The following is a 13571-nucleotide window of genomic DNA, read 5'->3' as shown; positions in this document are numbered from 1 at the left end:
GTACTTAAATATGCTTTATTTTCTAAGAATTAATTGATTAAAATTAATTCATTTAGATTCATCCATACAGCTAGGTGTCCCTAAACACTTAAAGTTATTTTGAACACAAATCATTTCACTTTGTGGTGTCATCTCTGGCTTAACATTCCCTCAATGTTTTAAATGCTGTTTTTAAAAGACGGATACTGCTTGTTCTGTTCTTTTGGCACGCACAAAACTGTGCTTTCACTACAACAAGTATTACCCCTATCTATTTGGAAAAAAAGATGTTACACTGGTAATAGTTACCCAACTAAAAGTTCTAATCTAATAATCTAGCGCTGCATCAGTCTGACCTGGCCACTTCTGGTTCTTGCTTCAGGGTGAGTAGTATGGACTCAGCATTCATGAGTATGGCCCAGCATGGCAGGCAGAAGAGTAAGAGGATGAGAATACTTCTCTGGAGAATCTCCCCCACACGCTTAAGGTTCTTACTGCCAAATGTCTGAACATCAACAACAAATAATTAGAACATAATGTATTAATTCCAACTACTAGTTGTGATAAAAACTGATAAAAACACAACTCTACACTGTGTGCATAATTATTAGGCATGTTGATAATCTGGTCCTATTTTTTTGCCAAGCACATTTTACCAATTCCAAACCACAACAATCTTAATAACTACTATTAATTTTGTATTTAATCATTTGTAAGTGATATATAACTGTCCGTGAAGGCTGGAAGTGAAAAACTCCTTATATTCAGGTGTGCATAATTATTAGGCATGTTTTCTTTTACAGATAAAATGAGCCAAAAAAGATATTTAACCCAGACTGAAAAGTCCAAATTATTAAATGCCCATGAGAAGAATGCAATACTAATGCATTACAAGAATTTGCAACGTTAAGGCTTGACCATTGGACAGCGAAATGTTTGTTGAGTCTGCATGGTCAGAAAAAACAGGTGGAGAAGAAAAGACACATGTTAACTGCAAAAGAATTAGGAATTAAGGTGAAGAATTAGGTGTGACACCATCAGGAAACATTTAGTCTCCAGCGCCACCATTTTCCAGAACTGCAACCTACCTGGAGTCTTCAGAAGTGCAATGTGTCAGGTTCTCAGAGACTTTGCTTGGTAAAAAATCCTAAAAAATGCTCCTGACTTAATAAGAATATCAAGCTGACATGTTGTGAAATACATGAAGACAGTTTTTATTTTATTTTTTTATAGGCTTTATAGACAGATAAGTTGAGAGTGACTCTTGAAGAACAAGCATCACATCTTTTCAGGATAGGAGACTAAACATGAACTCCCAAAATGTACTGCCAGATTTTGGAAGATAAATTCTTGAAAAAGCCTATAAAGCCTATAAAAAAAATTCTTCATGTATTTCACAACACGTCAGCTTGATATTCTTATTAAGTCAGGGGCATTTTTTAGGATTTTTTACCAAGCAAAGTCTCTGAGAACCTGACACATTATACTTCTGAAGACTCCAGGTAGGTTGCAGTTCTGGAAAATGTTGGCACTGGAGACTAAATGTTTCCTGATGGTGTCACACCTAATTCTTCACCTTAATTCCTAATTCTTTTGCAGTTAACATGCGTATTTTCTTCTCCACCTGTTTTTTCTGACCATGCAGACTCAACAAGCATTTCGCTGTCCAATGGTCAAGCCTTAACGTTGCAAATTCTTGTAATGCATTAGTACTGCATTCTTCTCATGGGTATTTAATAATTAGGACTTTTCAGTCTGGGTTAAATATCTTTTTTGGCTCATTGTATCTGTAAAAGAAAACATGCCTAATAATTATGCACACCTGAATATAAGGAGTTTTTCACTTCCAGCCTTCACGGACAGTTATATATCACTTACAAATGATTAAATACAAAATTAATAGTAGTTATTAAGATTGTTGTGGTTTGGAATTGGTGAAATGTGCTTGGTAAAAAAATATGACCAGATTATCAACATGCCTAATAATTATGCACACAGTGTAGATGATCAGTTAACATCTTATGAATTTAAAAGTTGTTTGTTTGAAACAATTCCAATCATAAAGGTGTTTTAACTTTAAACTATCACATCTGGTCAAAATATGTGTACATGACTCTTAATAATGCTTCATCCAGTGAAAAGTCTAGCCCTGTTATCCTCTCACATTAAAAACCACCTACAAATGTGTTCAGTACAGTTTTATACTGTTTTCACTTATAAACAGTACTTGATCTGTGCATTTCTCTCCTGATCTAGACAAAAATACTTTTTCAATGGTAAAAGCAATATTATAGATAGAGAATGTTTATTTAGCTAGAGGCAACAGTCTGAAGTTAATATTGTCTTAATGATAGATTTGTTTAATACAAACACATTTTTTGGTTGCACAAAACGTTAACTGGTGGACTGAAGTCGTGTTGTGGATTAGTGTGATGTTTTTATCAGCAGTTTGAACTGTCATGGCAACACCCATTCACTGTTAAGGATTCACTGGTGGGCAAGTGATGTAATGCTACATTTCTTCATTTCTCCAAACTCATCTGCATATTGAATGGCCTGAGGGTGAGTACATTTTAGCAGATTTTCATTTTGTGGTAAACTATTCTTTTAGAATTTTTTTTTTTTTTTTTTTTTTTTTAAATCAGCAGAAAGGAATATCTTGTTAATCTTTGTTTTCACTTAAAAAGTAGCAAACTATTATACTATGGTATTACCTCCATTGTATAGTATTGTCATGATAATTGTTAAACAATGGTATGTAAGTAATGATATTACATCAGATACTATAACACACTATCACAGTACCACAGTCGAATTCAGTTACATGTTGGTATTTTGCATGTTGGCTGGGATATTGATAGTTGGAGATATTAATAAATGCTCAAAAAAGAAAAGAAAATTAGGACAAGTGTTTGTCTCTCACCGCACACCCTGCCAGAAACACAAAAACAACCATTATACCCTACTCCCACAAAAAAAATGGGTACAAACACAATAGTGGGTTATTGAGCTAGTCTGTTGGCAGGAAACACACTATAAATTACTGTATGTTTAGGTTATCATCAGTTAAGACTACCTGAGAGACGAGTGTGTCACATGTGAGGGCCAGACCGCATCCTGTGGCAGTTGTGGTGACATTAACAGTCTGAGGGAGACAAATAATGCTTTAGCAGTGTGATCACTGAACACTGTCTCCTTATCTCTCACTGCTTCTTTCTTGGAGATACAGACACTGCATTTTCAATCAGATCAACTTTGTGAGGAAGGAGATCTAGCCCTGGCTGAGTCAGCACTGGTTTACCCCCCCACCCCGCTATCTTACGGCACACATACATAAAGCTCCACATTACTTTTCCCCTCTGCATCCCTAAGAAACATATTATACGTGCATACATACTTGGGAACTGTTATGTGTATTTTTGCGTTTTACCCGTTTCATGTTGTATTTGTAATTGTTCTGAGTCGGAGGAGGCGGCGGCGAAGCCAAGCGCTATTGTGGGCAGACTCTTATTTTGAAGCTGGTCGCGCTCCTCCGAGCTCTCTGATCACCCGGAAGGGGATTGGTGGAACATATAAAAAGTGCTTCCACTCTAGAAAGTGTGTCTCTCGGTAGGCCGGACAAGTGAGCGTGTTATTGTAGTGCCGTGAACGAGTCAAAACCCTTTAACAGCAACGTATATTGTGGATACCTGTGTATATATTGTATATTTTGGGATATTTTGTTTCGCCGATGGCGTTATTTTGGGGGGTTTTTTGTTGTTGTTTTTTTTGGGTACTTTGTAAACATTGCACAACCGTGGATCACCAAGCCTCATTGTAAATAAATACCACCTTGCACCAGAGTGCATTTTCGAGTCCAGCCATCCTTTTTTTTTTTTGCAAAGCGGCTCTCTCACATTTGGTGGCAGCGGTGGGATGGCCACTCGAAAGAAATCACAACGAGGACGCAAACCTCGTGGAGGCTTGCGCAGGGCCGCGAGTGCTCGTGATCCAGAAATGGATTTTTCTGGCGAGTCGGAGGAGTCAGAGGAGAAGTTTGAAGACGCTTCTAAACCAGTATGCCGCGACAGAAAGCCATCACAGAGGAGGGAGAGATGCTAACTGCCGGGATGGTTAGCCTCATGCGAGACTTCCTCGACGCCCAGCAAAAGCGTGAGGAACGCCATCTGCTAGAACTCCGGGGGCTGCGCGATTCTATCACGACAGCAGTCCAAGTCCAACCAACAACTCCAAGCGCTGAGGAAAGCCCAAGAATGAGTTTGCCAACGCCCAGACAAACAACACAACACACTCCCAGATCCGAGCCGCAGCTTCCCACGTTCCAGGCAGGGGAGGACATGGAGAACTTCCTCAATTGCTTCAAACGAATGGCGCGAACGTGGAGATGGCCGCGTGAGGAGTGGAGCTACAGACTGGTGCTGTTGCTAACTGGCCAGGTGCTGGAGGCTTATCTGGCGATGGATGAGGAGGAGGCTGAGGACTACACAGAGCTGCGGAAAGCACTATTGGAAAAATTCGACATTTCCCCAGAGACATACCGGCAGCGGTTTCGTGCCACAATGACGCCAGCTGGTGAGTCACCCATTGAGACTTATCATCGTCTCCAAACGCTGTATCGTTGCTGGGTGAGACCGGAGCAGTCAACGAAAGAGGAGATTGGGGAGATAATCGTGCTGGAGCAGTTGTTAAGGGTGCTGCCGTCTGAAACACAGACGTGGGTGAAGGAACACGAGCCAACGAGCGGACTAGTGGCTGCGAAATTGGCACAACAGTACGTGCACGCTCATCGGGTCAGCAGTCACTGCTCTCAAACATTCAAATGTACTGTAAAGTATAACACACGCAGACTAGATAATGCGGAAAATTTGCCGACATCCACAGACAATGCATTGGTGTGCTATTATTGTCAACAGCCCGGGCACACATCCGTGTGTCCGGCCAAAAAATCAAAGTTGACGGGACTATGTTATGTACCACGAGAGGAAAATAATGATTTGAATGAACTAAATGACTCCTCTCAAAGACTGAATGTGTCGGTTAATGGTCGCAGTTTGAATGCTATATTGGACACTGGTAGTGCAATTTCGCTGATCAAAGCACGTCATGTTACAAATGTCTGTTCTGATGACACAATTGATGTTAAATGTGTACATGGTGATGTTAAGAACTACCCAAGTACTCATGTTACTGTGGATATTCATGGTCAGAAATATTTGCTAACTGTTGCCATTGTTGCTGATTTACCTGCCGACATGATTCTAGGGAATGATTTGTTTATTCTGAATGAACTGTTACAAAATCCTATGGACTGCGCTGTCAAAGACACTGAACCAGACCCTTTGTTATCATGCTCTGTTGTTACCCGGGCCAAAGCTAGAGCTGGGTTGCAGCCTTTGCCAGACTTTGATGATAGTTTGTTGCAAGGCGGATCCAAAAGCCCCAGAAAAACACGCCGACAATGGCGCATAGCAAAATATTTGGGTTCTCCTGTTCCAGAGATAGATATCAAAGATCTCGGGGAACCTAGCTGGAAATTACCAAAGGACATAGGCAGTATGCAAAAAAATGACTTGTATTTGAGCCCTTTGTTTAAAAAAGCTGAAAATGTTGATGAAACCAATTCTGAGACAGAACATTTTGTCGTTGAAAATGGGGTTTTATATGCTCAATGTAAAGATTTGAGACGACTTGTACTGCCAAAGTGTTGTCGGCCGGTTGTGTTACAAATTGGTCCTTCAGTTCACTGGTCGGGTCATTTGGGACAACAAAAAACATATACACGTTTTGATACACGATTCTTTTGGCCCACCATGTATACTGATGTACATACTGTCAGTCCTGTCCTGTTTGCCAGAAAACCAGTGCTGTTCATCAGGGCAGAGCTCCACTGCAACCACTGCCAATCATCACAGAGCCCTTCAAGCGGATTGCCATGGATATAGTGGGACCACTCGAGCGAAGCAAGACCGGCAACCAGTATATATTGGTAGTCAGCGACTATGCCACACGGTACCCCAAGGCATTCCCCTTGCGTTCCATAACAACACCCAAGGTAATCCAAGACCTTTTCCAGTTGTTTTCCAAGGTTGGAATACCAGCTGAAATCCTGACTGATCAGGGCACAAACTTCACATCACAGCTGATGAGGCAGTTTCAACAGCAGCTGGGCATTAAAAGTATCCGCACCAGTCCATACCAACCACAGATGGACGGTCTGGTGGAGAGGTTTAACCAAACGTTAAAAACCATGCTTCGGAAGTTTATAGCAGACACAGGGCGTGACTGGGATAAATGGCTTCCCTTTCTTCTATTTGCATACAGAGAAGTTCCCCAGGCGTCAACAGGGTTTTCACCTTTCGAACTGTTGTATAGCAGGCATGTCCAGGGGCCCTTGGATATGCTAAGGAGAAGCTGGGAGCCAACCACCAAGCCATCTGAGCACAGCATTGTAAGCTACATCTTGGAAATGAGAGAGCGGTTAAACAAGTACCATGAAGAGGCCACCGTTAACCTCCAGCAAGCCCAACGAGCCCAAAAGCTGTGGTACGACAAAAATTGCAGACAGCGTGAGTTCCAACCAGGGCAGAAGGTGCTGTTACTGTTACCCACCTCTGCAAACAAACTACTAGCAAGATGGCAGGGGCCGTACACCATAACAAGGAAGATGGGACCAGTGACGTACGAGGTGTACCACCCAGACAAAGGCAAAGACAAACAAATTTATCATGTGAACCTGTTGAAAGAGTGGAAAGAACGACATTGCGACACGGCAAAGACTGCACTGATGGTACGCCAGGTGAGCTTGTAGGAAGACGAGGATGACAAGTTGGCACAAGTGCAACAACTGAATGCAGATATCAAATACCTGCCAAAACAAGACCAGACCCAACTGCTCCAACTCTTAACCCAGTTCCCACAGTTACTCCGCCAGAGGCCTGGGCGGACTACTGTCATCCAACATCACATCCACCTGACAGATACGACTCCTTGCAGACAAAGACCCTACCGAGTCCCTGAAAGTCTTCTTATGCCACTAAAACAAGAAATTCAAACAATGCTGCACCTAGGAGTGATTGAGCCCTCAGAGAGTGAGTGGAGTCCCCTAGTCATTGTCCCCAAGAAAGACAAGAGCTTACGTGTCTACATCGACTTCCGGAAGCTAAACAGTCAGTCCAGGTTCAACGCTTACCCGATGCTCCGCATTGATGAACTCCTGGAAAGGATTGGCAGGGCTCGGTGCCCCTTGACCCTGCCTCACGGCCCTACACTGCCTTCCGTTCACCCTCTGGGTTATTCCATTTTACTGTTCTTCCTTTTGGCTTACATGGGGCACCTGCTACATTTCAACGCCTGATGGACTGAGTCCTGCAGCGCTGTGGGAAGTGGGCTGCTGCTTACCTAGATGATGTTATCATCTTCAGTGACACCTTTAACCCTCTGGGGTCTGAGGTGATTTTGGGGCCCTTTAGATGTTTAGACATGCCCTGACATTTGTGCTTATTTCAACTACTTATAACATACTACTGGCCAACAAAAAAAAAAAAATTGTATTCAGCACAAACAGTGCTACAATAATATGTGAGCAAGATGGATGTACATGTTTGCATTTTTTAGAAAAAAAAATATTATGCATGGTTAGTAAGTTTTGGGAAAACAAATGTAGCTGAAATAAGGCCATAAAACTCATACTGAATAGTCCTGAGGAAGGCTTTTGAGTAATCACTCTTGTAGGCTAGAATATTTACTTCAAAATGATGTGAAAATGACCGTGCTTACTCTTTCACAGAAAACAATATATTGATGTAAATTTTCTAAGACATGTTTTGTGATAGAAAGCCATATGCGAGGGAGGGATAACGGCCATGAATATTTAGTGATTCACACCTGAGAGACAAAAGGCCGTCCCCTAATGGCCCATCACTGTGACTGTCACTATGAGGCAGATAACAAAGAATGAGAGGAAAGTAAGATAATGGGGGGGTTTTGGTCGTTTGTATTTTATTTACAACACAATATAATCAAAACATACATAATGATGGTCAAAGATTATTATTGTACTCACTGATCTAACCACAGAGATGTGAACAGACCTTGTGTCATTCCTGTTCAGCAAGTCAAACTAGTAAACCATACCTGATATTTAAGTGTTTCCTGCTTCTTTCCATGGATTCAAGATAAAAAAAAAAAAAAAAAAAAAAAAAAAAAAAAATCAGTCACAGAGCTTATGTTACTGAAAATCAGTGAAGAATAATATTTGATGTTGGTACAGCGCTCTCAGAAGTTTGAAGAGACTCAGCAATATTCATCTGTGGTGCAGGTATCAGATCACTAAAAAAGAAAAACAAAAAACACCTCTGAGCATGTTAATATCAGAAGAATCTGTATATAACGATCTTGTAGTCACAGATTCACGCCAAATTTGTATTATGTAAAAAGGACATTTTATATCTGAGAAACAAATTATGGTTTGGCACCTTATAAAACTCTATTTGGGAACAAATTATTAATAATAAACATGATCTAGACATACTTCGACTCGTAGCATTCATCATGTTACAGTGTACACTCATATTACTTTTATATCGTATTTTGTTTTATATTATATAGAACATGAAAACTTCATCGCGTCGTAAGAAATTTAGATACAATGAGCTACTTTCATTTTCAAAATATTTCACTCGATTTCAAACATTTTAGCCAGGAATCACAGTTTAGGAAAACCCAAGCTAGTAAATGTGTTCAAACGTATGTCAAAATAAAACGTTAACTAATGCAAAAAAGAAACATTACTTACTCGTCAGACTGATCTCTTCCTCTGGATCAGCCGCGCGTCGTGTTGTTCTTCATCTGAGGTGAATTCTGTGTTATTCCTCTCAGCGCGTCTTTTTTTTTCTGAAGGTAAATTCTGCCGTTTCTTTCAGCGTGTCTTCTTCCAGAAACGAACATTAGCCAAGATAAACTTGATGAACTGTCAAGCTTTGTTTACGATGATGTGGGCGCTAACACGCGGCGCCACGCACGTGGCTATTTATCATATCAAAAGCAAAAGCAGCTCCTGGGCGTGATCGCATTAAAAATAATTAGCTCTGAGGGAAAAACTAGGCATCACGTTGGTTTCACGCGGATTACTTTAGCAAAGAATATTTGTTTTTGATAAGACTTGATTTATTTAAAAGTAGAGATATCAAGCTTTCTATAGATATATCTCTCCTGTCTCTGTGTTGAGTATTCACTGAGTTTAGGTTCATTTTATTGATGCGTTTCTAAAAGCCGTTCGCGGAGACAGTGAAGACTGAGAAAGCACCCTGTTTATTTTCTTTAATTTAAAGCAGCACATAGTTCAGTTTTTATTGTGAGTGTGCTCCAAAAAAAGTATACACTTAATGGTTTTTAATGATGTATAACACTTATTTGTGTGACCAAAACTGACAGAGTATTTTTAGTGTCTTTTGCACTGATCTTAAAAAACGTGAGCTGATCACGCCGGCGTGATCGTCGACCCCAGGGGGTTAAAGACCACCTACAACACCTGGAAGAAACACCGGGAAGGATACAAAGGGCTGGATTAACCTTGAACACGAGGAAGTGTTGATGGGCACAGAAAGAGACATCATACCTCGGATACATTCTGGGCAACGGACAAATCAAGCCACAAGTTAGTAAGGTGGAGGCAATCCAGCGAAGTCCAAGACCCACCACGAAGAAGGAGGTGAGGTCATTTCTGGGGCTAATAGGATGGTATAGGAGGTCTACAGGTCTTGGAGCTGTCCTGGCCCAGGGGTCAACTGGGGAAGAAAGGCCAGTGGTCTTTTTGAGCCGAAAGTTGTTGCCCAGGGAACAGAGGTATTCGACTGTCGAAAAAGAGTGCCTGGCCATTAAGTGGGCCCTAGAGAGTTTCCGGTACTATCTGCTCGAAAGAGAGTTTGACTTGGAGACCGACCATTGGGCCTTAAGCTGGATCAACACCATGAAGGATCACAATGCAAGGGTCACTCGGTGGTACCTGTCCTTACAACCTTTCCAGTTCCAAGTACGACACATTCCTGGGAAGATGTTGTGGCGGACTACCTGTCGCGTGTAACGGACGGTCGTCCACCTGGAGAAGGAGGAGGTGATGTAAGGAAGGAGATCTAGCCCTGGCCGAGTCAGCACTGTTTACATTCACATACATTAACCCCCCCGCCTGGCAGCCGTAGTGGTGGGTGCACACATACATAAAGTGGCTATCTTACGGCACACATACATAAAGCTCCACATTACTTTTCCCCTCTGCATCCCTATGAAACATATTATACGTGCATACATACTTGGGAACTGTTATGTGTATTTTTGTGTTTTACCCGTTTCATGTTGTATTTGTAATTGTTCTGAGTTGGAGGAGGCGGCGGCGAAGCCAAGCGCTATTGTGGGTGGACTCTTATTTTGAAGCTGGTCACGCTCCTCCAAGCTCTCTGATCACCCGGAAGGGGATTGGTGGAACATATAAAAAGTGCTTCCACTCTAGAAAGTGTGTCTCTCGGTAGGGCAGACAAGTGAGCGTGCTATTGTAGTGCCGTGAACGAGTCAAAACCCTTTAACAGCAACGTATATTGTGGATACCTGTGTATATATTGTATATTTTGGGATATTTTGTTTTGCCGATGGCGTTATTTTGTTTATTTTTTTTTTTTGTTTTTTTGGGTACTTTGTAAACATTGCACAACCGTGGATCACCAAGCCTCATTGTAAATAAATACCACCTTGCACCAGAGTGCATTTTCGAGTCCAGCCATCCTTTTTTTTTTTAACAACACGGACACTTACCACGTCCAGGAGAGCTGCTGCAAAGCGGCTCTCTCACAAACTTCCAAAGCACGAATATAATGTCTTAAAATAAAAATATAAGTAAACTAACAGAAAAAAACGTCTAGGTTACGTCTGTTCCTGGAAGGAATGGAGACGTTACGTCGATTGACGTATTTGGGGTCTCACTTGAGAGCCCAATCACCTCTGAGCTAAAGAGAAAAGGCCAATGGCGAGTGGAATTTGCATGCCAAGCCACTCCCCCATACATACAGGTATATAAGATTGTGGCATGCATCCACTCATTCAGATTTATGCTAAGGAGCCAAGCTCCAACCCGGCATTCAGCGCAGTTCAGGATTGTGGCATAAGGACATAACGTCTCCTTTCCTATGAACTGCGTTACATAGTTGAGGTACAAATGCTGACAGGCAAGCATGTCAGGACAAATGGAGCTCAACATGTAACCTTCCCTACGTCCTGTAAGCCAGATAACGGGCCCACCAGGAGTGCCAGGTATCTAAAGCAACCACTGGGGGGCGGAGCACGATGACAAATATGAAGTCATGTGAAAAACAGAGTAAATAGAATATATCTAGGCTGGAATAAACCGTGGAGGATACTGAGACACGACTGGAGTGGGTGCAGGAGACCCCCTGCCGGACACAGTCGCAGACTACTCTTTCCTAGTCCGAACTGCGAGGGCAATGGAGGACCCAGAGTTCACCGGAGGGGAACAACTGGGAGAAGGTGCATGGATCCATAAGGAATGGCGCAGCATTGGCATTGGCATTGGAACGCCAAGGTTATGGCATCTACCACCCAATGGGCCAACCTCTGTTTGGAGACAGCATTTCCCTTCTGCTGACCTCCAAAGCAAACTTCTCGGAGTGTCTGAAGCTCCAGGTGCAGTCCACGTAAATGCGCAGAGCACAGCAACACCCTGCGGGCAGCACATGCAGGTTCACCACCTGATCTCAAAAAGGAGTGGTAAGAACCTTGGGCACATAACCAGGGTCTCAAGGTCATGTGAGAATCAGCCAGACCGATCTCAAGGAATGTTTCGTGCAGGTCCCCCAGCCTCTTCATGGAAGTGAGCGCGACCAGGAGCGAGGTCTTAAGAGACAGATATTTCAGGTTTCCGGAGGACCACGGAGAAATCCCAAGAGTGGATAAGGTGCGGCCTAGGAGGATTATTCCTCCTCGCACCTCTCAGGAACCCAACGATCAGGTGATGCTTCCCTAGGGACGAGCCGTTCACTGTGACATGATAAGCCACAATGGCCGCAATGTACACTTTCAAAGGGGAGGGGGACAGCCTCCGCTTCAACTTCTCTTGCAGGAAGAAAAGCACCACTTCAACCAAGCATCTCTAGGGGTCCTCTCGGCGAGAGGAACACCATTCAATGAACAGGCCCCACTTTAGAGCATAGGCCTGCCTCAGAGAGGGGGCTCTTGCCTGAGTGACGTTATCTATTGCACATGTCCAGAAGCCAGACATGCAGGTTCCACACATCGGGACGCGAGTGCCAAATTGTGCCCATCCCCTTAGAATGAAGGTCTTTCCTCTGGGGAATCTTCCAGGCAGGGGCTGTCGCGAGGAGCATGAGGTCGACAAACCAAGTTTGGGTGGGCCAGTAAGGCACAACTAATAGAACCTGCTCCTCGTCCTCCCTGATCTCCTCACTGGGGGAAAGGCATACTTGAGGAGGCCCCAGGGCCAGCTGTGTGCCAGTGCGTACCTGCCGAGGGGGGCCTCGGTCAGGGAGTAAAAGAGAGGATTCTGGGGAAGCAAACAGGTCTACCAGGTCTACCGCAATCTCGGCACGCAGGACAGAGGCATCTGTGTCCGTACGGACAGATGTGAAGAGGACACCTCTGAACGTGGGCAGGCGCCTCGCGAACTGAATCGCGTTGCCGAGTCAAACCGTCCAGATCAACCAGCGAGACAGGCTGGGAAATGCTAGCTAGGCCCCCAGCTTGTGTACAAGTGGGATCAATGGAGCGCTCACTGACATACCCGCAGCGGGGCAGCCTAGAGGGGGAAGGTGACTAAACCCAGGAAGCAGGGCGTCCTGGAGTAAAGTCACTTACCTTCTTCCACTCATTCCTGCAGTGGTGGCGAAGTCATACTCCAAGTCTGAATCTGAGGAAGCAAAGCGTCGCTCACAAACTGAACTTGAGGCAAAAGACCCAGAGATTGAGGAAATTGCTCTTTTGGTGAAAAGGTGGCAGCGAAGGCACCATCCCCCGGCCCTCCCCCGGGGTTGGGGGTGTAGATGTCCGAGTCCCCCGAAGAGCAATCTCCTCCATCTCTGGGTGGCCCATGTCAGGGTAGCTTCACAGTCCTGCGGGTGTACTTAGCGGGTCCCTGAGCAGCGGGCTGGGCCGCACTCCTGCGGCCAGCTTGACGTCCCAGCTAGAGGGTTGCCTCCTTTGGTGTTGCAGGAGGTGGAGTAGGTGTAGAGGCCACGGGGGGGGCTCCCTTGGTGACGAATAGGCAGAGGCCCGGCACCCGGACTTATGCTGGGGCAAGATGTGTTTGATCGCCTCAGTCTGTTTCTGTACTGCCGAGAACTGCTGGGCAAAGTCCTCGACAGTGTCGCCAAAGAGGCTGGCCTGGGAGATGGGTGCGTCAAGAAAGCGCACTTTGTCTGCATCAGGTTCAGCCAGAGATGGCGCTCCTGGATTACCATCATAGACATCACCTGACCAAGGGACAGTGCCGTGACCTTATTCGCCTGGAGAGCGAAGTCAGTCACCATACGCAGTTCCTGCATCAACCTCTGGTCAGAACTATCCTGGTACAG

The 13571-nt window shown here is 44.0% G+C and overlaps 1 protein-coding gene across 2 annotated transcripts in view; it reads right to left on the bottom strand.

The window, feature by feature from the left end:
- The window catches only part of slc47a1 (solute carrier family 47 member 1), a 28440-nt gene that overhangs the window by 12230 nt on the left and 2639 nt on the right, over nt 1-13571 (bottom strand). The window contains exons 3-4 of one of the 2 annotated variants that reach the window (XM_051093929.1): nt 3056-3124; nt 336-484 (exon numbers count right to left, since the gene is read on the bottom strand). In XM_051093929.1, the coding sequence (XP_050949886.1) occupies nt 336-484; nt 3056-3124 (218 nt within the window). The remainder of the gene's footprint in view (nt 1-335; nt 485-3055; nt 3125-13571) is intronic. The other variant, XM_051093930.1, reaches the window with a different exon arrangement.

The sequence above is a fragment of the Labeo rohita genome, chromosome 21, assembly GCF_022985175.1.
Source record: "Labeo rohita strain BAU-BD-2019 chromosome 21, IGBB_LRoh.1.0, whole genome shotgun sequence".
NCBI lineage: Eukaryota > Metazoa > Chordata > Actinopteri > Cypriniformes > Cyprinidae > Labeo > Labeo rohita.
The sequence above is the reverse complement of the archived record's forward strand: the minus strand, read 5'-3'. Positions and strand labels throughout refer to the sequence as shown.